Source organism: Opisthorchis viverrini (genome assembly GCF_000715545.1).
Source record: "Opisthorchis viverrini unplaced genomic scaffold opera_v5_82, whole genome shotgun sequence".
NCBI classification, from domain to species: Eukaryota; Metazoa; Platyhelminthes; class Trematoda; order Opisthorchiida; family Opisthorchiidae; genus Opisthorchis; species Opisthorchis viverrini.
The window spans coordinates 1480726-1499171 of record NW_008751738.1 but is presented as its reverse complement, the minus strand read 5'-3'; the positions used below and the strand labels follow the sequence as shown (position 1 = coordinate 1499171).

At 45.5% G+C, this 18446-nt stretch overlaps 2 protein-coding genes across 2 annotated transcripts in view; one reads left to right on the top strand and one right to left on the bottom strand.

Moving 5' to 3' along the window:
* The window catches only part of T265_04782 (hypothetical protein), a gene marked incomplete at both ends in the record, with an annotated part of 24543 nt that extends 20280 nt beyond the window's left edge, over window positions 1-4263 (bottom strand). Inside the window, 2 exons of the mRNA XM_009169607.1 lie at window positions 2292-2410; window positions 3739-4263. Coding sequence (XP_009167871.1) covers window positions 2292-2410; window positions 3739-4110 — 491 coding nt within the window. The remainder of the gene's footprint in view (window positions 1-2291; window positions 2411-3738) is intronic.
* T265_04781 (hypothetical protein) overlaps window positions 1-18446 on the top strand; it is a gene marked incomplete at both ends in the record, with an annotated part of 36162 nt that overhangs the window by 6545 nt on the left and 11171 nt on the right. Inside the window, one exon of the mRNA XM_009169606.1 lies at window positions 9398-9473. Coding sequence (XP_009167870.1) covers window positions 9398-9473 — 76 coding nt within the window. The remainder of the gene's footprint in view (window positions 1-9397; window positions 9474-18446) is intronic.

Sequence of the window (18446 nt, the reverse complement as noted above, 5' to 3'; positions counted from 1 at the left end):
GATCCTCACTGTGCCTGGTTGGAGACACTACAAGATATGGTTGCCAACCGATGTCAGTGGCGTTCTTGTTGTCAGTTTCTATCCAGATTGCCTGAGTGAATGTCTGGAGGTGTAGGCACCTCGGAATGATTGTGTTAAGCTAGCACTAAGTCCCTCCCCCGTCCACCTTTATTCTTTTCTTTACAATAAGGCTTTCAAATAAGTCATGGTTGTACGGCAGTGAAGCATCGGTGTTCATCATCATCATCAACGACAGCATGACATCAGTGCTCAACACCAATGCTTCACTGCCGTTGAACACTGATGTCATGCTGTCGATGATGATGATGATGATAATGATGATGATGATGATGTGCGAGCGAGCCAAAAAGTGAGGAAATCCTTCGAAGCTTATTCGATTACGCTGTGGACAAACTGCCTGTCTTTTGCAAGGAAAATAAGGGGTATTTGATGATGATGCGAGCCAAAAAGTGAGGAAATCCTTCGAAGCTTATTCGATTACGCTGTGGACAAACTGCCTGTCTTTTGCAAGGAAAATTACAAAGGGGTATTACGGTCCCCGGTGTTGATGCGTCATAACGGCTTCATGGCAGCGGAACGATAGAACGACCTGGGATCCGTGTGGCACCTTAAGGCATCAAAAAACGGAGCACACCAACCCCATTCATGTGAGAACTTGACTGACCCTTCGAAACTTTTACAATCAGCTACAGCAAACAGTCGACAAAGTGCTGGAGTGAAACACAACTATTGCCAGGAACATGGACACACGAGGAATTTGTTTATTTTATGGCGAAATTAGGCACTGGTCAGCGATGCGACAATGGAGGATGGCTTTCGAATTGCCAGCTAGCCGATTAGTAGAGTAGCAACGCATACTTCACAAACCCGAAGAAATTGTTACTTCGTAGTACAATGACAGGACGACTATAGTATGTATAAATCCGGCTACGCTGGACATCTTGTCTCTCTGTGATAGACAGCCCGATAACACTCGTGGTACAGATTACATTTTTCTTTGCGCTTGGCTGACAAGCTACCTAACTTTACGTTGAAAGTTCTTTACCTTCAGAGTAGTAAAGTCCTTCCGCCAAATTCATTGGAAAAATGTCAATAGGACATCGAAACTTCCAAGTGAACCAATTACAGATCATCCAAATCGCCGGTTGATTTGAAAGCATACAGCAGGTTGCTTAGATTGAAGTTATCCAACACCCACAAGACTGAGACAGTTACTCGTCATTTACATTTTGTCCTCCATTTTGCAGCAGACCGGGTAATGCAGAGGGGCTTTCTCAATCTTGTCCAGCTGTAACACCCTTCAGGTGCCTAGTTGCCATGCCACCAGAGGAAAGCACGAGGACTGGGATACTGCGAGGTTGCTCAAGCCTAGACAGGGAAAGTCGAGAGGCAGAGGTTGGGTTCGAACCACGGACCATCCAGTCGGTAAATTCGCGCTCTAACCACTGAGTCATCTCGCCCCGCTTGCTCACTCTCCGGACGCTCTGCATCTCCTTACAGCCTGGCGAAACACTTAAGGTGAAAGAAATGGCGCTTGGGTATGGTATCGCATTCAACCAATTCTCGAAACACTAGCCAGAGACGAGGTCTTGGTTAATTTGAATAGCATCCACGATGCGCTCCTGGAACCTACAGCTTGCCGCTTCCCAGAGAAACAAGTATTCCGAAGGCCAACGTCCACGTCAGTCAATCTGTCACTTGATTTGTTCCATGTGTCTGCGATACAGGGTCAATATGCATTTTAGACGTCCGAAAAATTGAGGTCTTCCACCACTGGTGGCTGAAGCCTTTCAGAGTACGCCCTCCAGATCGTGAACGGAGGGAAGGTCCCATACTGAGTGCTTGCACCTGCAAATCTACTTCACTGAAAGAGCACTGAACTGACATCTGCGAAAGGCTTGTTATCAATCGCTTTGTTTGGACAGCTGCGGCCTAAGATACTCAAGAAACTGACCCATCCTCACACACGAGATAGCTGAAGTAAGGTGAAAGCACATCGACCCGTTGAGCATTTTCCAAACAAGAGTGTAAGCCGGAGCCAAGAACCTTACCCATGGAAGGCACTTTTCGCTGATATACCATGATTAAGTGTTTTTTAGCCATTTGTGGTGTACATATACTGATTGCGAGTTCCTGGATGATAGTACTGATCGGAATATTTGCAAATCGGAAGGTGCCTCGTCTTTGGAGAAACAAAGAATTTGAAATACTTGTTAGTCGGTCTCAAGGTTAAGCAAAAACAAGGTTGAAAGTGCGTAGCTGAAACTTACAGCGCATCTCCATAGCATATAGGTACACGATCATTCTCGGGGATTCCCCATGCGTTTTCATGCGCACGAATGCTTTGCTCGAAATCCCCTCGAAGTTCATGGAAATACACTTTCAGTAGCTGTAACAAAGAGCATTTAAAAAGTTGTGAATAAAGCAAACAAAAAGTCTCGTAAACAGCAGGTACATACAACAAAGAGCATTTAAAAAGTTGTGAATAAAGCAAACAGGAAGTCTCGTAAACAGCCAGGTATATACAGATAACTCAAGAGTGTCATTAACACTCTTCAGAACCTTAGCCTGAAAAAGGTTCACCATCACAAGCTACCTTCCTCTGCCACAGCAGAAGACGGTTTATAGTGGAAGCCCAACCCAAATAAGACGGTTTAGACTGGTGAAAAGTCGGTGAAGGTAGATAGAACACGAGCGTGTATGAGGGACATACAGTCCATATGCGCTCAAACCATCTAGCCATCCAAATTACCACGTTTTTATATATTGAACTTTAAAATACTCGTGCCACCATGCATACGAGCAAGCCACATTGGATGTGTCATGTCTTTACAGTAGGAGAATTACTACGCTACATAAAAAGTCCCAGGTGGCTGGTTATCTCTCCCTCTGTAAATCATGATTGCGTTTGTCATCAAGGATTCGATAGCCTTATAAAGTGGGACTCGAAACTCCAAAGCATTCAGGACATCTACCTCGGAATAGCAAAAATATGTCTGACGGACAACTAAATTTAGACTTTCATTAGCAAAAAGGGTTGGGCGAATTGACGAGAGGGTGTACATCAGATAACATGGAAGCGTCAAAGGCGGACAAAACTGAATCGAGGAGATGAAAAGAACGATGGAGACCGAATACCACTGAAATTCCATGAGTGCGCTAAAGAACTAACAAACACGGGACCGCGGGCGGATTAGCGCGCAAGCTGCTAGTCTGAGAGATTCGTTTCTATTGTTGTGACGACTGCTTCCTACAAGACCGAAACCGTTTTCCGGGTATAGATTTTCCGTGACTTATCACGATTCTCAGGGGAATAGCAAGGAGAATACGTACTGATGATCGACAACTGGATATATTAAAAGGACACTGTCCACGCTTGGAAATGTAAATAATCACGCCTATGTATCCATTAATCGACATTTGATTGCTGAAGGCTGCACAATTTTCAGGCTTTTTCGGGTCCTTTCTACGTTCCACCTTCAAATCAGCTTTCCTAATAGGAGTTCATGGCTTCAGGTAACCAATCACCAAAGACACTATGACCAAAACATACGGGTGCATATTTGATGATCTAAAGACTGAAATGAATGCCACGTGCACCAGCCACCACACTGTTTAATGCTCACAATTGGGTCAGCGTTTCACAAGTAGGTAGGTGATACAAGACCTAGGAGAAGTGACGGCATACGGGTTAATCAAACCTGCAGAGAAACTCACCCTCTGTACAGTGCCAGGGTTAGGACTACTTAATTTCACACTGGCAACTGGTTCAAGGATGTCGACTGTAATGTCCGAAACCTCTCCTCGCTCCAGTAATTTCAAGAAGGTAGTGTAGGAAACAGGGATTGGTAGACGAACTAGAACCAACGACAATGAATAATTGAATAGAACGAAAGAGAACAGGGAAAAAGTTAACACCAAGAATTTGGTGGTGCGGTCCGGAGGAGGTAGGTCTGTAGGTTTATGCGGACGTCCAGAAGCTGCAAAATAGTAACAATAATGGTTATAATAATGAACGGGAACATACCAAAGGTCCGCAACCAGAAACCAGCCTTCTTCGAGCCCTGAAGGCAAGGAAAACGAACACATCTCCAAAGGTTTCTACAGGGCGCGAAGGATGCCGAGTTCCGACCAATCAAACACAGTGATGATATTACTTCCCTTGAGCGTAAGATTCTCGGGTGACCGGTGAGAATTCGCCTGAGTAAGAAGGTGTTCCACATCACAAAAAAGTTAGCATCTAAAAAAAGCCAAAAAAATCCCGAAAATAAGAGAAGAATGATTAAGCTGAACACTTTATTAGTCACGTCAGCTTTCGGGTGAAACCTCAGCGCACAGCCTGGAAAGTAACACTATCGGGACTAGTCAAAATCGTGCATTCCCTGGGAGAGGGTGTTGCTTAGGTGACTGAAATCAAGCTGAATGTTTGAACTCCGAATGGTCCGATTATCCATCCGTGTATGTTTATCACGACCGACTATGGCGCTGAGCAGACAAAGGACACCCCACGTTCGGCTCATCCCAGTTTGTCACTTACAAGCTGCATAATAAATAAATTAACGATAATAATCGATCAGGTTGAAAAAGCTTTTGGTGCATAAATGTCACTTTACCCGAAGGAAGTACGAGGATGGATACACTGCAAAGTTACCTAAGCAGCCAAGATTCAGATGGCAGTTACGAACAAGGGACCCTCCAATCGGTAAGTCTGCACAGGGGAACAGAGCTAGGTTGCGCTCGAAACATAACTCATATGGTAAGGGATGCTAGTTCCGGCTATTATGGTTTTAGTAACCGGAGAACGGGACAGAGAGGATAGCGGGGAAAATGAAGCCAAGTATTCGAGTTGGTGACAGGATCAGTTAGTTTATACGGTGTAATAACATGAAAGAACAGTAAACTGGGCAGGTGCAGATTGCAAACCACATCTTCGATACACGAATACTAAAAGCGTAACTGAGTACTCTTTGTCAGCGTCACTAGGCATTGATGAGTTGAGTTCCCGCGGCAGTTCTCGACCTGACTCAAATCACTGGTTATTGTTTCAATACTTCGTTGCCAGGTCGTGAACTGTCTGCCTCTCGGTCCCTTCTGCTCAGAACAGGGATGAGAAGAGCGCGGCGGGGCAGACGGCAATCTGGCATGCGGAGTACATGCCCCAACCAGCTTAACCTATGAAGCTACCATGTCGATTGGCACATCTGGATGCATGAGGTTTGGGTTTGAACCGACCCAGTCTTGTAGCAGCACTTACCACTTTGCAGAAGTGAATCGCATGCCAAACCATGCGGCAGAATTATTTAGCCCAATTAAAATTGCTTATATTGGTTTTTGGGGGACCTGTGTCAAGGACAGCAATGTCACTCGCATACCGACGAAACTCCTAAGGGTATTTGTAGAGGCGGGCGAAGAAATTGTCAATAACTAAGTTGGAGAAGAAAGGTGACAGCAGCCTCGTCTTACACCAATGGACGTGCTAGACACCACTAAATTTCCGAAGATCGACAGAGTCAAAAACAGTTTCAAGATCCAAACAAATACCAATCTAGGTTTGAAAGAGTGGCCTGCTCAAGAACTTGTCTAAAGGTAATCACCATCGTCGTCATCGACAACATAACATAACACTGAGGTCATCCGGACCAGGGACTCGGAGGCGCTTGAGGACATATGCATAAACCTCCGAGGTCGCAGACTGCTCCACGTTTACCGTCGGTAACTGATAGCAAACTGATCAATTTGAGTTCTTAGCCGGCAGGGTTTTGGAGGACATCGTGTGGTCGGATGACTTCGGTTATTCCAGAGGCTAGTAGTGCAGAAAGATAAAAACCGTTCAGCCGTAGCGCCTTTTTGGTTCCTAGCTACCATGTCACCCGAAGGAAGCACGATTGCTGGGACACTGCCAGAGTGTCCAAGCCCAGGCAGTAAAAGTCGAGATGCCGAGGCCGAATTCGAACAACGGACCTTCCGAGTGCATCTATCGAATGTTCCATAAAAGTAAAAATTAATCGTCCAGCTGTAACACCCTTTCGGTGTCTAGCTACCATGCCACCCGAAGGAAGCACGATTGCTGGGACACTGCCAGAGTGTCCAAGCCCAGGCAGTAAAAGTCGAGATGCCGAGGCCGAATTCGAACCACGGACCTTCCGAGCAGTAAATTCGCGCACTAACCACTGAGCCGACTGGCTCCCTCAAGAGCATCATAGATAATGAAATATGCAAAATACAACATGCAAATGAGGGATGATGTGGCCCGGGAGAGTTCACTCAAAAAGTGAGTGTACGCCTGCAGAGGACTTCAGTATTCTAGAGGCTAGCACTGCATAAAACAGACTGTGGTCAGCACATAGTTGAAGCAGTCGTTCACCTCTCTCCGTACTGAGTTTCATGGGAGCCAGTTGGTTGAAGCAGTCGTTCACCTCTCTCCGTACTGACTGATTTCATGGGAGATAAGCCTCCTCAATGGCGCATTCAGATCCCAGGCACTCACAAGATATTTGAGATTATAATGCGCCGTAACAGGGCATTCAGGTCGTTACAAAACTTGTCTTTGGTGGTGCCAGGGCTGCAATCGGTTGGTTCGTAAACGGACGGGACAGACAGCAGCGACCAATTTCCCACTTGAGGCACTCCTTCAAGGACGTTACCAGAAGAACCGCACACAGGCTACTATCAACGGGCATTAAGCAAAGCAAATAACCTGTCGACCGGTGACTTAGGATGACAGCAACCCTTGTACATCCTGTCGCAGTGGCCCTAGCAGCACACGCAGTCCAAAATAACCGAGTTTTCCAGTTACACGACAGTTATAACCACCTTTTACGGTTAACAGATGGTTATTTGCACCAAGATAACCGTCAAATAACCACATCTTCCGGTTATTGAAAGGTTAAATAACCGTGTTTCCCGGTGGTTGGACGTCATTAGACTACATTTCAAAGGTAAGTAATGGTGAAATCACCACCATGTTACCGTAAATCTTCTTCCAATCCCTATCTGCTCAAATCGTCGGCGGTCGAAACCGTGTTAGGAAGGATTCCGAACCCAAGGCACTCCAACGCCTGCAGTTAGATATTTCTACGCCTAACCGATATGCGATTGGCCCTCGGGTCATCGACAAGTGACTCTCTGATTGGCCGAAATGCAGAGTTCACGGAATCACGGATTCACGGGTTGATATATAGGATCGAGGCTTTTGTCTAAGTTTCCCGGGTCGGTTTTGTTCTTGTCGGTAAGTGGCTGTCGTTCGCCTGAAAGGTACAAGTGAAAAAGGGTGTAGCACTGCTCTTCATGTTTTCAGCGCGGGGCAGTATGATTTCCTGCGCGAGGACTCGCATAAATAAATGTTTAATAGTGCTTTAAACTGGGTTCTAGAAGGAGCGTGGACAATCGTCGGGGGCAGGTCATTCCACACAGCTACTGTCCCAAATGAGAAAAAATATTGCCTAATGAATGTGTGCACTCTGAGCTTGAAAATCTTCTTACTATGTCCCCGCCGTGTGTTTGCTGGGTCAACGGTGAAAAACCTGTTTGCCAGGCTTTGTTCAAACAGAGCATAAGTAAGAATGAGGTCCCCTCGGGGGAGGCCGGCAACCTTTTTCGTAGCGACTCGCTGGATACGCTCAATGAGGGTGACGTCTTTCGTGCGTCCTGGGTAGAAAACTTGGCGTATTCCAGGAGCGGTCTGACGTAGGCTCCATAGAGTATTTGGCAGTCCATGTGAGTAATGCGGGAGAAGGTGTGTCGGATCATCCGTAGAATGGTGAATGCTTTTTAAGTCTATTTCTCATGGTGCAATGAGAAGGATAAGCTTGAGGAGACCCAGATACCCAAATCCTTTTTGGCATCTATCCTCATGATGTTTCGTGGTCCTTTCTCACCATGCATAACAAAGGCATTCGCTGAGTCTCCTCCAAAAGACATATGGACGCACTTTTCAGAGGAAGGTGCCAGTCCAACGATGACTGCTTGACAGCGTCAACATCCCTTTGGAGGGCACGGGCATTGGTACTCCAGGATTTCAAGTCGTCCACAAAAAGGAGACATGGACTCGCAAGAACATCTGGGAGGTCATTGACGTAGATCAGAAACAGCACTGGTCCCAGGACGGATCCTTGAGGAACTCCAATGGAGACCGGCGCTGGAGAAGAGTAGATAGAGCATAGGAATGATATCTGATCTGGTGTAGGATTTTCCCTTGAATCCCGTAAGACTCTAGTTTGTGGACCAGCGTGGTGTGTGGGACCAGAGGAAGAGCTTTTGAGTCGTCAAAAAAGGCATCCTATATTAGTCCTTCGCTTGTTTGGGCTGTCCATATGCGATGATTGTAGTCTGAATGCTCTTTCGTCTACTTCCCATCGACTGCGTGGTTAGTGTGCGCAGTATGGTCATGTGATTTAGGCGGATTCCGTGTATCAATGTAACACGAATGGTCACAACCTGTGGCAGTCACCCACTGTAATGGTGTGGGACGAAATATGCTATATTCCTTTTCCAAGGAATGTTGTGATGCGGAAAATTTTGTGCGAATGATTCCTCCGATGAAAGCTGTTAAAAGGAAAATAACTTGCAGTTATATAGCTTGAAGTCAGCTATGCCGTACTCCGCTAAAACTTTGTGTACTTTCCATGTATTACAGACCTTCAAGGTTGGGATTCATGCTGTGTCTGTAATCCGTTGCCACATTTACCATTCTTCCTGAACTTAAACCACACTTCGTAACTGTCGTCCACATTGTATCATGACGTCTGTTTTAATGTTACGAATACACAATTTTCCGGTGCGACCTTATTCCTGACGCTCTAGGGGGGAGTACTGTAGTGTCTGTAATCCGTTGCCACATTTACCATCCTTCCTGAACTTAAACCACACTTCGTAACTGTCGTCCACATTGTATCATGACGTCTGTTTTAATGTTACGAATACACAATTTTCCGGTGCGACCTGCTGACGTCTTGCTGAGCGAGTGTATTTATGCTCCGTTGAACTGCTTGTCGACTGTTGAACCAGTGGGACTAAATTTCTGTGTTTGTGTCAAATGTTGAAGGTCACAATAAATCCGTGGCATTTCTGAGCCATGAATAATTTTCCTACCGTGGAACATATCACGCACGCGGAACCATCTGTATGGGGAAATTCCGACAAGTGAATAGTTCCTTTCACAGCCAGTTACTGCATTTGGATCGGTGTAGTGGACTATTGGATCTACACATTCGTCAGTCCCCATTTGACTACTCATTCCTTTCCTAATGTGATTTTGTGGTTTTGTATTGGTTACTTTGCTTGTTAATTTATCCAAACAGGCTGATAATGTCCTAGTCCGCCACATAATTGGTGAGCTCGAATCGTTCCTTAATTTTTGTTTGTTTGCTTGTTCTAGGAGAACGGCGCATTGTGGAAGTGCAAGCGAGTTCGAGGTCTATGCTACCAGCGCCAGAAGCCTGAACCACCGCGAAGTACGGTACCATGGCAGTGCACCGTAAGATGTAGCCAATGACGTCACATATTGACGCTGATATCTGCGGTGCCTGTAATTCATCAAGGAGCGCCCGTGAAAGGCCGATGGAAGCTTGGGTACAATGCAACTACTGTCACGTTTGGACGCAGTGAATTTGCAGTGGCAGTTTGCTTAACAAGCCGGGTTTCCTTTGCCCCATGTACAATCGGCTTAACCGGATATCGGAGTGAGTTTCTCAGGTAAATGCACTTAAGGAGACGGAGGTAAGTTTTGTTTATTAAATAACTTCATATTTGTTAACTGTCCTGTCTCGTTGGGTAGGTGGGTGGCGGGTGGGTTTCCTTCTGCCGTAAAATCCATTTTCTCCCCAAAGTGGTGCGGCAGTGGCAACCAGTGTGTGTTTTTCACGCAGGCTGGGCAAACCGGGCTCTGGTAATTTTCATTAGGTTGCCTTTAACTAATGCTTTTCCCTCTAATTCCAGATACAACCGCGGAACATATTTTTGACGATTCTGTAATTTGCTTGAAATCAGTCGCAATAAAACTGTTTCCTAACAAATGGCTCCATACTTCTCGACAACGCAAGCCTCAAAGCAACCAAGGCATCTAGGCCTTGCCTTGAGACCAAGTTTGCTTAGGTGAGAAAAGGGGGCGTAATTTTGCTTTTCCGTCTATAACCTCAGGGTAGTCCCGAAATTTAGTGTTTCTAGGAGGGCAGGATCGCCACTATCAGCATATGTCTAGTAATGTGTGCAGAGGATCGGCAGCCTACACGTGTCTGAGACACTCAATATGCCTCACGGGTGCTTCACTATAAAGTGGTGCTTGGTACACACCATCAAAAGTGAAATTTATTCAAGCCGAAGATTCCGGAACTGGGCACACCGTGGACTTGCTGCCTGATCGGTTGTCATTTTTAAAGCTTGTAGAACTGCCAACGACAAATGGAAATGCTTTCTAGCCACAACTGAGATACCAGTGTTCCGCGTCAACACTCATGGCATAAGTAAGCAAGCGTAGCCGGCACTGTTCACTAGATACCTCAACAATTACCTACGTTCTAGGCTTTCAGGTGATTGATGAGCCTATCCTTGTGTCCAAAAATAATACTGGTTAAAGGATGAACTACCAGAAATAGAAAATCGGTGACCAGCTCCGGCATAACTGCAGACACTAGCATTGATCCTTTGGCTGAGAGGGATGCGCTGGTAGTTCCGTAATTATAAATCAGAGTTGGGGATGTCCACGATCACACCGGTTCTCACGTCAACAGAACTCAGTTCGCATAATACGTAGCTTTCGAGGTATGCATACAAGGAAAAGTTACACGTATGTTACTCGTTTTCGTCGAAAGGCTAACCGTACCATAGTCACTGATCGATGCTGAAAGAAAACAGTGAACATGCCAGCAAGAACTGCTAATGTATGCTATCCTATTTACCCACTGCCTTGCTACATACGTTATTCACAAATATCAACTTCCTTTTGTCATACCGCTATATTTAGAGACAACATGTATGACTACACCTGTCAAAAGCCTGCTATTTTAAACTACTGAGAATTGCATACTTTCTGCTTTTACTAAATTTGTAAATCTGTGAGCAATGTTAATTTCCACCAGATATAACCCCATTATAATTCTCTGCTTCGTGCAAGGGGGTAAATCATAAACCTCAAATCCGCCAAGTTAATTTTTGAGAATGTTCCCGCCATAGATATTTCAGCCAATCAGAAGCGGGATTACACCGCGATACACTTGATGGTAACGAAGTGTGCTCTCGGCATCCAATAATAGCTAACCTTTTACAGAGAGCCGGGTTCAGAGGCCGCATTCAGGTGCCGTCGGAAATTCCAGAATGTCGTCGCCTGATATGATTTTTATGAGACAGCCTTCGCCTGAGTTCCCCACCTATTTCGGGCGTTTGTTATTTCATCGTTGGTAGTTCTTTAAATCAGAACGCCTGCGAGAAAGGATCAGCCACCGCCACAGAGGAACAAGGAAAACACCTATATTGATGACCGCTCCTCTTCAACTAAGTTTTTGCACTTATGCCTGACATTTAACCACCTGCATGTAAATCAACTCTGACGGCAGAAACTAAGCATCCGTTCACGGATTCACTGAGTAGATAATACTTTCCTTGACCAAGGCCCCCAAAAAACCAGCACAAGCAATTTTAATTGGACTAAATAATTCTGGCGCATGGTTTGACATGTGATTTACTCCTGTAAAGTGGTAAGTGCTGCCACAAGACTGGGTCGGTTCAAACCCAAACCACATGCATCCAGATGTACCAATCGACATGGTAGATAAATTTCTTCCCCTAGACAGCCGCCTAAGTTCTCGTGGGTTGTTTGGAGATGAGATTAATTCTGAAATCTGGAAGGCCAGCGCAACCTGTTCCGGCCCCGATACCCATAGAGCCGGTGTGACGTCAGTCTGTCTGTCAGAGGTGGAGTTCGAATTGCGGCAGTTTGATTCATACTGCTTTATGAACCAGAAACTTGGTCTCTACAGACAGGACGTATGAAAGCTTTCAATGTTTTATCATCGGTGTCTTTGAATCATTTGCCTGTTCAGGTGTGAACAATGGATTAGCGATGCTGAGGTATGCCAAATGGTTTCAGGTAAAAGAATTCTCCCAAGATAAATGAATTATTCACGCTTCATAGGTTATGCTGGTTGCAGCATGTACCCCGCCAGAGTGCCGTCTGCCACGCCAAGCTCCTTCTCTCATCCCTGTTTTGTTCGGAAGCGACCGATACACAACCAGTTCATGACCTGGCAACGAAGTATGGAAAAATAACCGGTGATTTGAGTCAGGTCGACAACTACCGCCCCCTATATGGGAACGTGGGAACTCAAATCATCAATACTATTTGACTCTCATTCCGAAGTTTTCTGATCAAACATCCGGTGGCCCAGCAGGCCACGGAGCTTTTTTGTCCACCCTTGCGTTGTTTACCAGTTTTCAAACTAACTGTATTAAACGTTGGCTAGTGTGCTGTTCTGTATCTTGCACGCTGTCCTTATTTTTTGTGGTAGAAGTATTTGCTGGTTCAACTTATACCTCGTCGAGTATGAGAGCCAAGAATTCGCTGCTTAGCAGCGTTCAAGTGAGCAACCAACCCTGATTGGTTGGATTGATTGTCTCTTATATTTCACATTTTAAGTCCCGAAGCTCGAGACCTTCTTGTCGCCTGTGCTTACGCGCAGGAATCTACACCAATGTCAACGTCAAGACAGCTTTTTAAGGAGGCCTTCTGAAGACTCCTGCCGTTTACCGGTTTTCGTATAAGAAGAAAGTGCCTAGAGATTTGGATATCCATTTTTGAAAGTCGATTACCCTAAATACTTAACTGGATTTTGGCTGCCGAGCTCCTGTTCACCCGCCGTCACCATAGTTTTGTCTAGCTAGCCGCTTTTCAGCACCTCCGATGCAAACATATATACATATCACGGACGTGAACGTGGTGTCGTATTAGCCACGTAACTTTAATGCTCCCGTGTTCTGGACCCTAGGTCCACTTGGACCGTTTGTGCATATTCAGCTTTTGCTCTATTTCCTATCATTCAGCGCGTTGTTTCGCCAGCTTGGAAGAATTATGACTTTAAAAAAATCTTTTTACTCAAAGTTTTCATGAATGAATAATGTTTCACAATCCGAATTTTGTCCATCCTCGTGTGTTTGAAAGCAAAACCAAGTTCAGGCCAAAGTCAAATTAAATCGTGCGGCGATCTAAGTCCTTGATCAACGCGAAGTAGTGGCCTACATTAACAGGTAACATAATTTGGCGAGATCTTTGAAACAACACCTAACCTGCATTCACAATAACGACCCAAAAAAATTGCGTCTAGGGTTATCCCTAATAGTCTGCAGTAGTTGCAACTTGTCGATACTCTTTTAACTTACGCAGCAGTCTATAAAGTGATCAGATAAAGAAAACGGGCACAACGGTATATTCCAATTCCCAAAACCTGTGCTTGTGTGGGAGCTGTAAACTGCTTACATGTGGTTTCATGGCTATGTTTGTAATATTCTTGTTGGTCGGTGAGTGGAGAATATATTAGTGAATACCTGAGATTACATGCAGTACCTAGCATATTCCGGTCTAAGTGCAACGGTCAATATGTCACGGGAGGATAAGGAAAGCTTCGAGCTGAAATTTGCAACGTGAACAAGTGCATACCATTGAGCATGACATTGTTGAATACCAGCCAATGCTTACAGACACGAATATGTCCCGTTTCGGAGTCACCCTACGGAGTGATGGAAGTAATCAGTAAATTTCGCCGCGTTCTAGAAGCACATTTAGAATTCCTCCAAAACTGTGGTTCGAAAAAGTTGTATCATTTGCTGGTAATTATTCAGGCACCTAAGATCTTTCCATGCGGCTTCAGTTTTATCAGAAATTGTTTAGGCGAGCTCGGAGTCCACTGTGGGTGCGGAATTCGTGTTTTAATGGATGCTGGTGGTTTGGCGCATTGTCTTTATGAGAACGGTGGGGAATTTTGTGGAAAAACTGGTTTTCTCGCGTGCTTTCATATGTATTAGAGTTGAAAATTATCTCAAAACGACCTACACAATAATCTCGCCCACTAAGTCCGCGAAAATCCGAGTAGGAGCGGCCATTCGTGACCCGGATATAAAAAATTCTTCTACGGTTGCGGCAAGCATCCCGCTGAAGCCAAGGAATTCGTCACACCTAGAAAGTCTTTTGTTGTTAGGATTGTCAGCATGCGCTATATGTGGCTTGAGGCAAGGTTTGATCTTCACCGATATACCGGGCCACCAATAGTGTCGTTGGTTGAACTGTTGGCAGAACAAGAGGACGGCATGATACGATGGACACTGCTTTCAGGTCCCTGCGCAAAGCAAACGGACTGGAATGGTCCTCTGGGTAACACGCTTTCTGTGAAATAATAGGTATATGGTGAACTACGGGCAACTCATCATGCTGGGTATGCTAATCACCATCGCGACGCCGTACTTGGGCTCATGGATAGCCCCGTATATCGACACCTTGAATGAGCCGTTTAGGGTTGTCGTTGCAGTTAGGAAATTCTTGAATTGCTTGAAGTTTTACGGTATTTCATCGCTGCCGTTCAAGACAGCCATGTTTACGTTGGGGACTCATAATAAGAGAGTGTCCGAAAGGTTTGCTAGAAGGTACTTCCGTGTGGGTTAGAATGCCGCCAAACGTAAAAACAGTCAAAAGTTATCACAAACCCTAAGTATTTCAGTCAGGCGACACTGTACGATTTCAAAAACGGTAATCAATATTTACGTGCAGCTAATAATTGTGCGGTCGATGCGAACGGGCGTAGACATGTGATTATGATTGACGTGCACTGGCTAGATTGTGCGCAGCTGAGGTAGCTTGCAGAGGTATGAGATCAAAGATATATGGTAGTGTTGCCTGTGTGTACGACTAGCGGACCTCAGAATAAAGCTCGTATCGCCTAAGCAAAAGCGTGGAGCTTTCCAAAACTGGTCGCTTCTGATGCGTCAAACCGCGTATATGAGTCTCGTGGCACTTTTCCACTTCTATCAATGGAATTTTTTATTCCTAGGGGGATATCTCGGAATATATGCAGGTAAATAAACAAGGTCAAAAAAGGAAGGGTGTAGTTGCGGTCGTGCTTTCAAATTGGATATAGCAGTGCCATGACATCATTGCACTGAAATACTTCGTTTTTGCTACGGATGCATGCATGGGTGCACGTTTGAGGATTCGCGTGGCCGTTGGATCCCAGAGCTCAAGTCTACACCACCTGGTATTACGACTGACGAATATACACCCCTCTTTAGCTTTAGCTTCGCTGGGCACAATAATGCACGTGGACGCCGAAACCCGCTATCGAATCATCGATGTACACGCGGCTCCCTTGTCATCGCCGGGTGGGCTAATTCAGCGAGCAGTATGTTTACCGTTGTAACAGTAAGTCTTCAAGTGAGGCGCGGACATCGACCAGGAATTGTGGACAAAGGAGTTCGTCGAGCGCTTAGTGAGTTAGCCAATATAACTTTGTTTAATTATGCGTTTTAAATGGTATCGCAGATGTGTACGAATCTCAATTAACTATACTTTTTTTCTGAAACCGTGGTGATTAAAAAACCAAGGACCGGATTGACCGCACAGTACTTTTGTACCGATGCAACCAATAAACTGAAACATATTTTGTCAAAGGTGGCTCTGTATTTTCCAGGCACGGTGTGTTGGTAGGTGGACGACGTGTGGATGTGAAGGACAGCCGTTGGTCGCTGGATTAGTCAGCTTCGAGCATATACACGGGCCCGGCGGTTACTATGAATATCTTTGGCAGATGACACCGATCACAGTTGAGTATGATGGACAGTCACTGGCCATTGGACCGGGCTACTGGGCGAAGCCGAGTCCTCATACTCATCGTTGAACATAGACACAGGCCCAGCAGTTGCGATAAACACACGAGGTATGCGATATCGACTATATGTACGAGTGTGGCGAGCCGTCGTTGGCCATTTGTCACAGGTTGTAGATTGCATGTCTCTAAAGCTGTTTATTCTAGGATTTCAGCTCATCATTTTGGGGAAAATGTCTGCACAGGACTGTAGGACTATGAACAAGGTGTGAGAATTGAGTTTCGTACGTATATCGGTATAACCAGACGAACTAGAAATCCAGAATTCAGCGAAGCGTAACAGCCAGCACGCATGTATTCGAATTGGCGAATATGTACAGCATATGGAATATTAAAACAAGAGAATAATGAATAGGGCAATAAATAGAGTATCAGTCATGTCCATCACACCATTGCACTTGGTCACTGGGCATAGATGAAACCTCATAATCAGCGTTGCACATAGACACAGGCCTAGCAATTACGATAAGAAGCTAAGGTAGGCGACATCGATCACACTTTCGAGTATAAAGGGCCGTCGTTGGTCGTTAGATTAAGATATCTCGTATAGCTGGAGCCTCATTTTTATCGGCCCGCATAGATACTGGACTGGTGTTCACTTCAGGTATCAGACATAAGTGAGAGCGCGCACAGTTATAGGTATGACAGGCCATCTTTGGTAGTTAACTTAAAACACTGCACATGTTTGAGGCCTAATATTCAGCGTCGCACATAGGCACTGGCCTAGCAGTTTCAAATAGTAGTCAAGGTGGGCGACATCGCGTACAGTTATGAGCATGAGGCCCGTCGTTCACCATTAGATTAGACATGCATGCATAGTTTGGGCCTCGTATTCATCGGTTCGCATAAATACTGGCCCGGTGTTTATCAGTAGTAGCAAAGATTAGCAAAAACGTGTAGCACAGATTGTTGGAGCGGGTTTCTGGCTGATATACGCCGCACATGAACACGGACCTAGCAGATACGATAAGTAGCTAAGTAAGTCGACACCGAGTACAGCAATAAGTATGACAAGCTGTCAGATTAGTTTATCATGCATAGTTGAGGCCTCATTTTTACCGGCCGGCATGGATACTGGCCGGGTGTTCATTATAGGTAGCAAAGATAAGCGGCATCGCGTATACTTGTGGGTATGAATGACCGTCGTTGGTCATTAGATTATGTTGCTGTGTATTTGTGGGATATAATAAGCGGCAGTTACGATAAATAGTTCAGGTGGGTGACGACGACTACCTTTATCATGGCGATCGCTTTATGGCGGTCACTACCTATAGGGCGTGTTGCAGGGAGGGTCGTTCAGTTTTGTTGCAGTTCGTTCGTATACTCACCACCCCTCCGGTAGCACGGGTGCATCGCCTATCGCCGGTGATTCTGAGCCTGGCCTTTAAATTCGGGAAATAAAAACCAAAAAGAGCACCGCTGTCTTTTGATTGTTGCTGCTGCTGGTGGCCTCGCCTTGGTTGAGCTATTTGGCAACGCCATGAACAACGACAACAAAAACAAAAGCTGTCTTTCACCCGTCCAAAAGTATCAAAAAAACAATACACCTGGGATAGCCGGAAGACACTCTGTGATGCCCATGGCCCACACCGACGTGCGCAGCTGTTGCTGCCCACGTCAATATCGAGGTTACACCGCACCAAAACCCACTTCATCAACCAAACAAAAAGACACTCCAACTCACTGCTCCCAGGAGTGGACAAATACAACACATGTAAACATACAGTGAGACTCCAGACTCTCCACCATCAGTATGCAAGGCTAACATCGGAAGTCTCCGTCATGTACCATTAATCGATTGAAGCTGATAGTAGTGCTTTGGGGGGTGGTGACCACCCCCTTACATACTCCTTCCCTCCTGGGTTGTCCTAGCATCGTCCAACTCACTAATAACTCCCAGAAAATCTAGTCCGCCATCTAAGAATTTACCCCTCCACCAGTCGTTACGTGTTTGGTTACACTCACCACGCCGCCCCTTAGCTTACGTGCGGTGAACAGTCCTGTCTCAGGTAGTATAGTTGTATTGGCAATCTCAGCTGGACTTTGATGACTACGCTAGTGAGTGCAAATCCACCCTTATCCTGTCTTATTTAACCACCTGGTGTCACCACCATAACTGTGGTAGACGTTCGTATTTTACCCTATCAAAAGACTACATCCTGTCTGATGACCCGTATAACTCTCCAGACCCTATTGATATAATCTCATTTCATCTCATTTTATCTTCCTCCCAAGCTTCGACCCGTGGTAATACGCGCTATGGGCGACCTGTTTGGCCGTTGTCCACTCCACCTGATCTGTGCATTACGAACGAAGGTATCTCTGACCTGAGAAAAAACAACAACAAATACCACGCGCGATATTACATTGGTTTATCTCACCTTGAGAAATCCCCCGGCAAACGTACAAAATTAAGCTGACCACAGGACTGCGCATCTCAGCCTAACTACCTCAATCACGTTGTCTGTCACGAGGCTGTCTAGAAACCTAAGTATTTAGGTGCAGTGACGGCACGGCACTGCGAGAATATCACAATTGCCACAACTTTTCGATTTTTCATTTTGG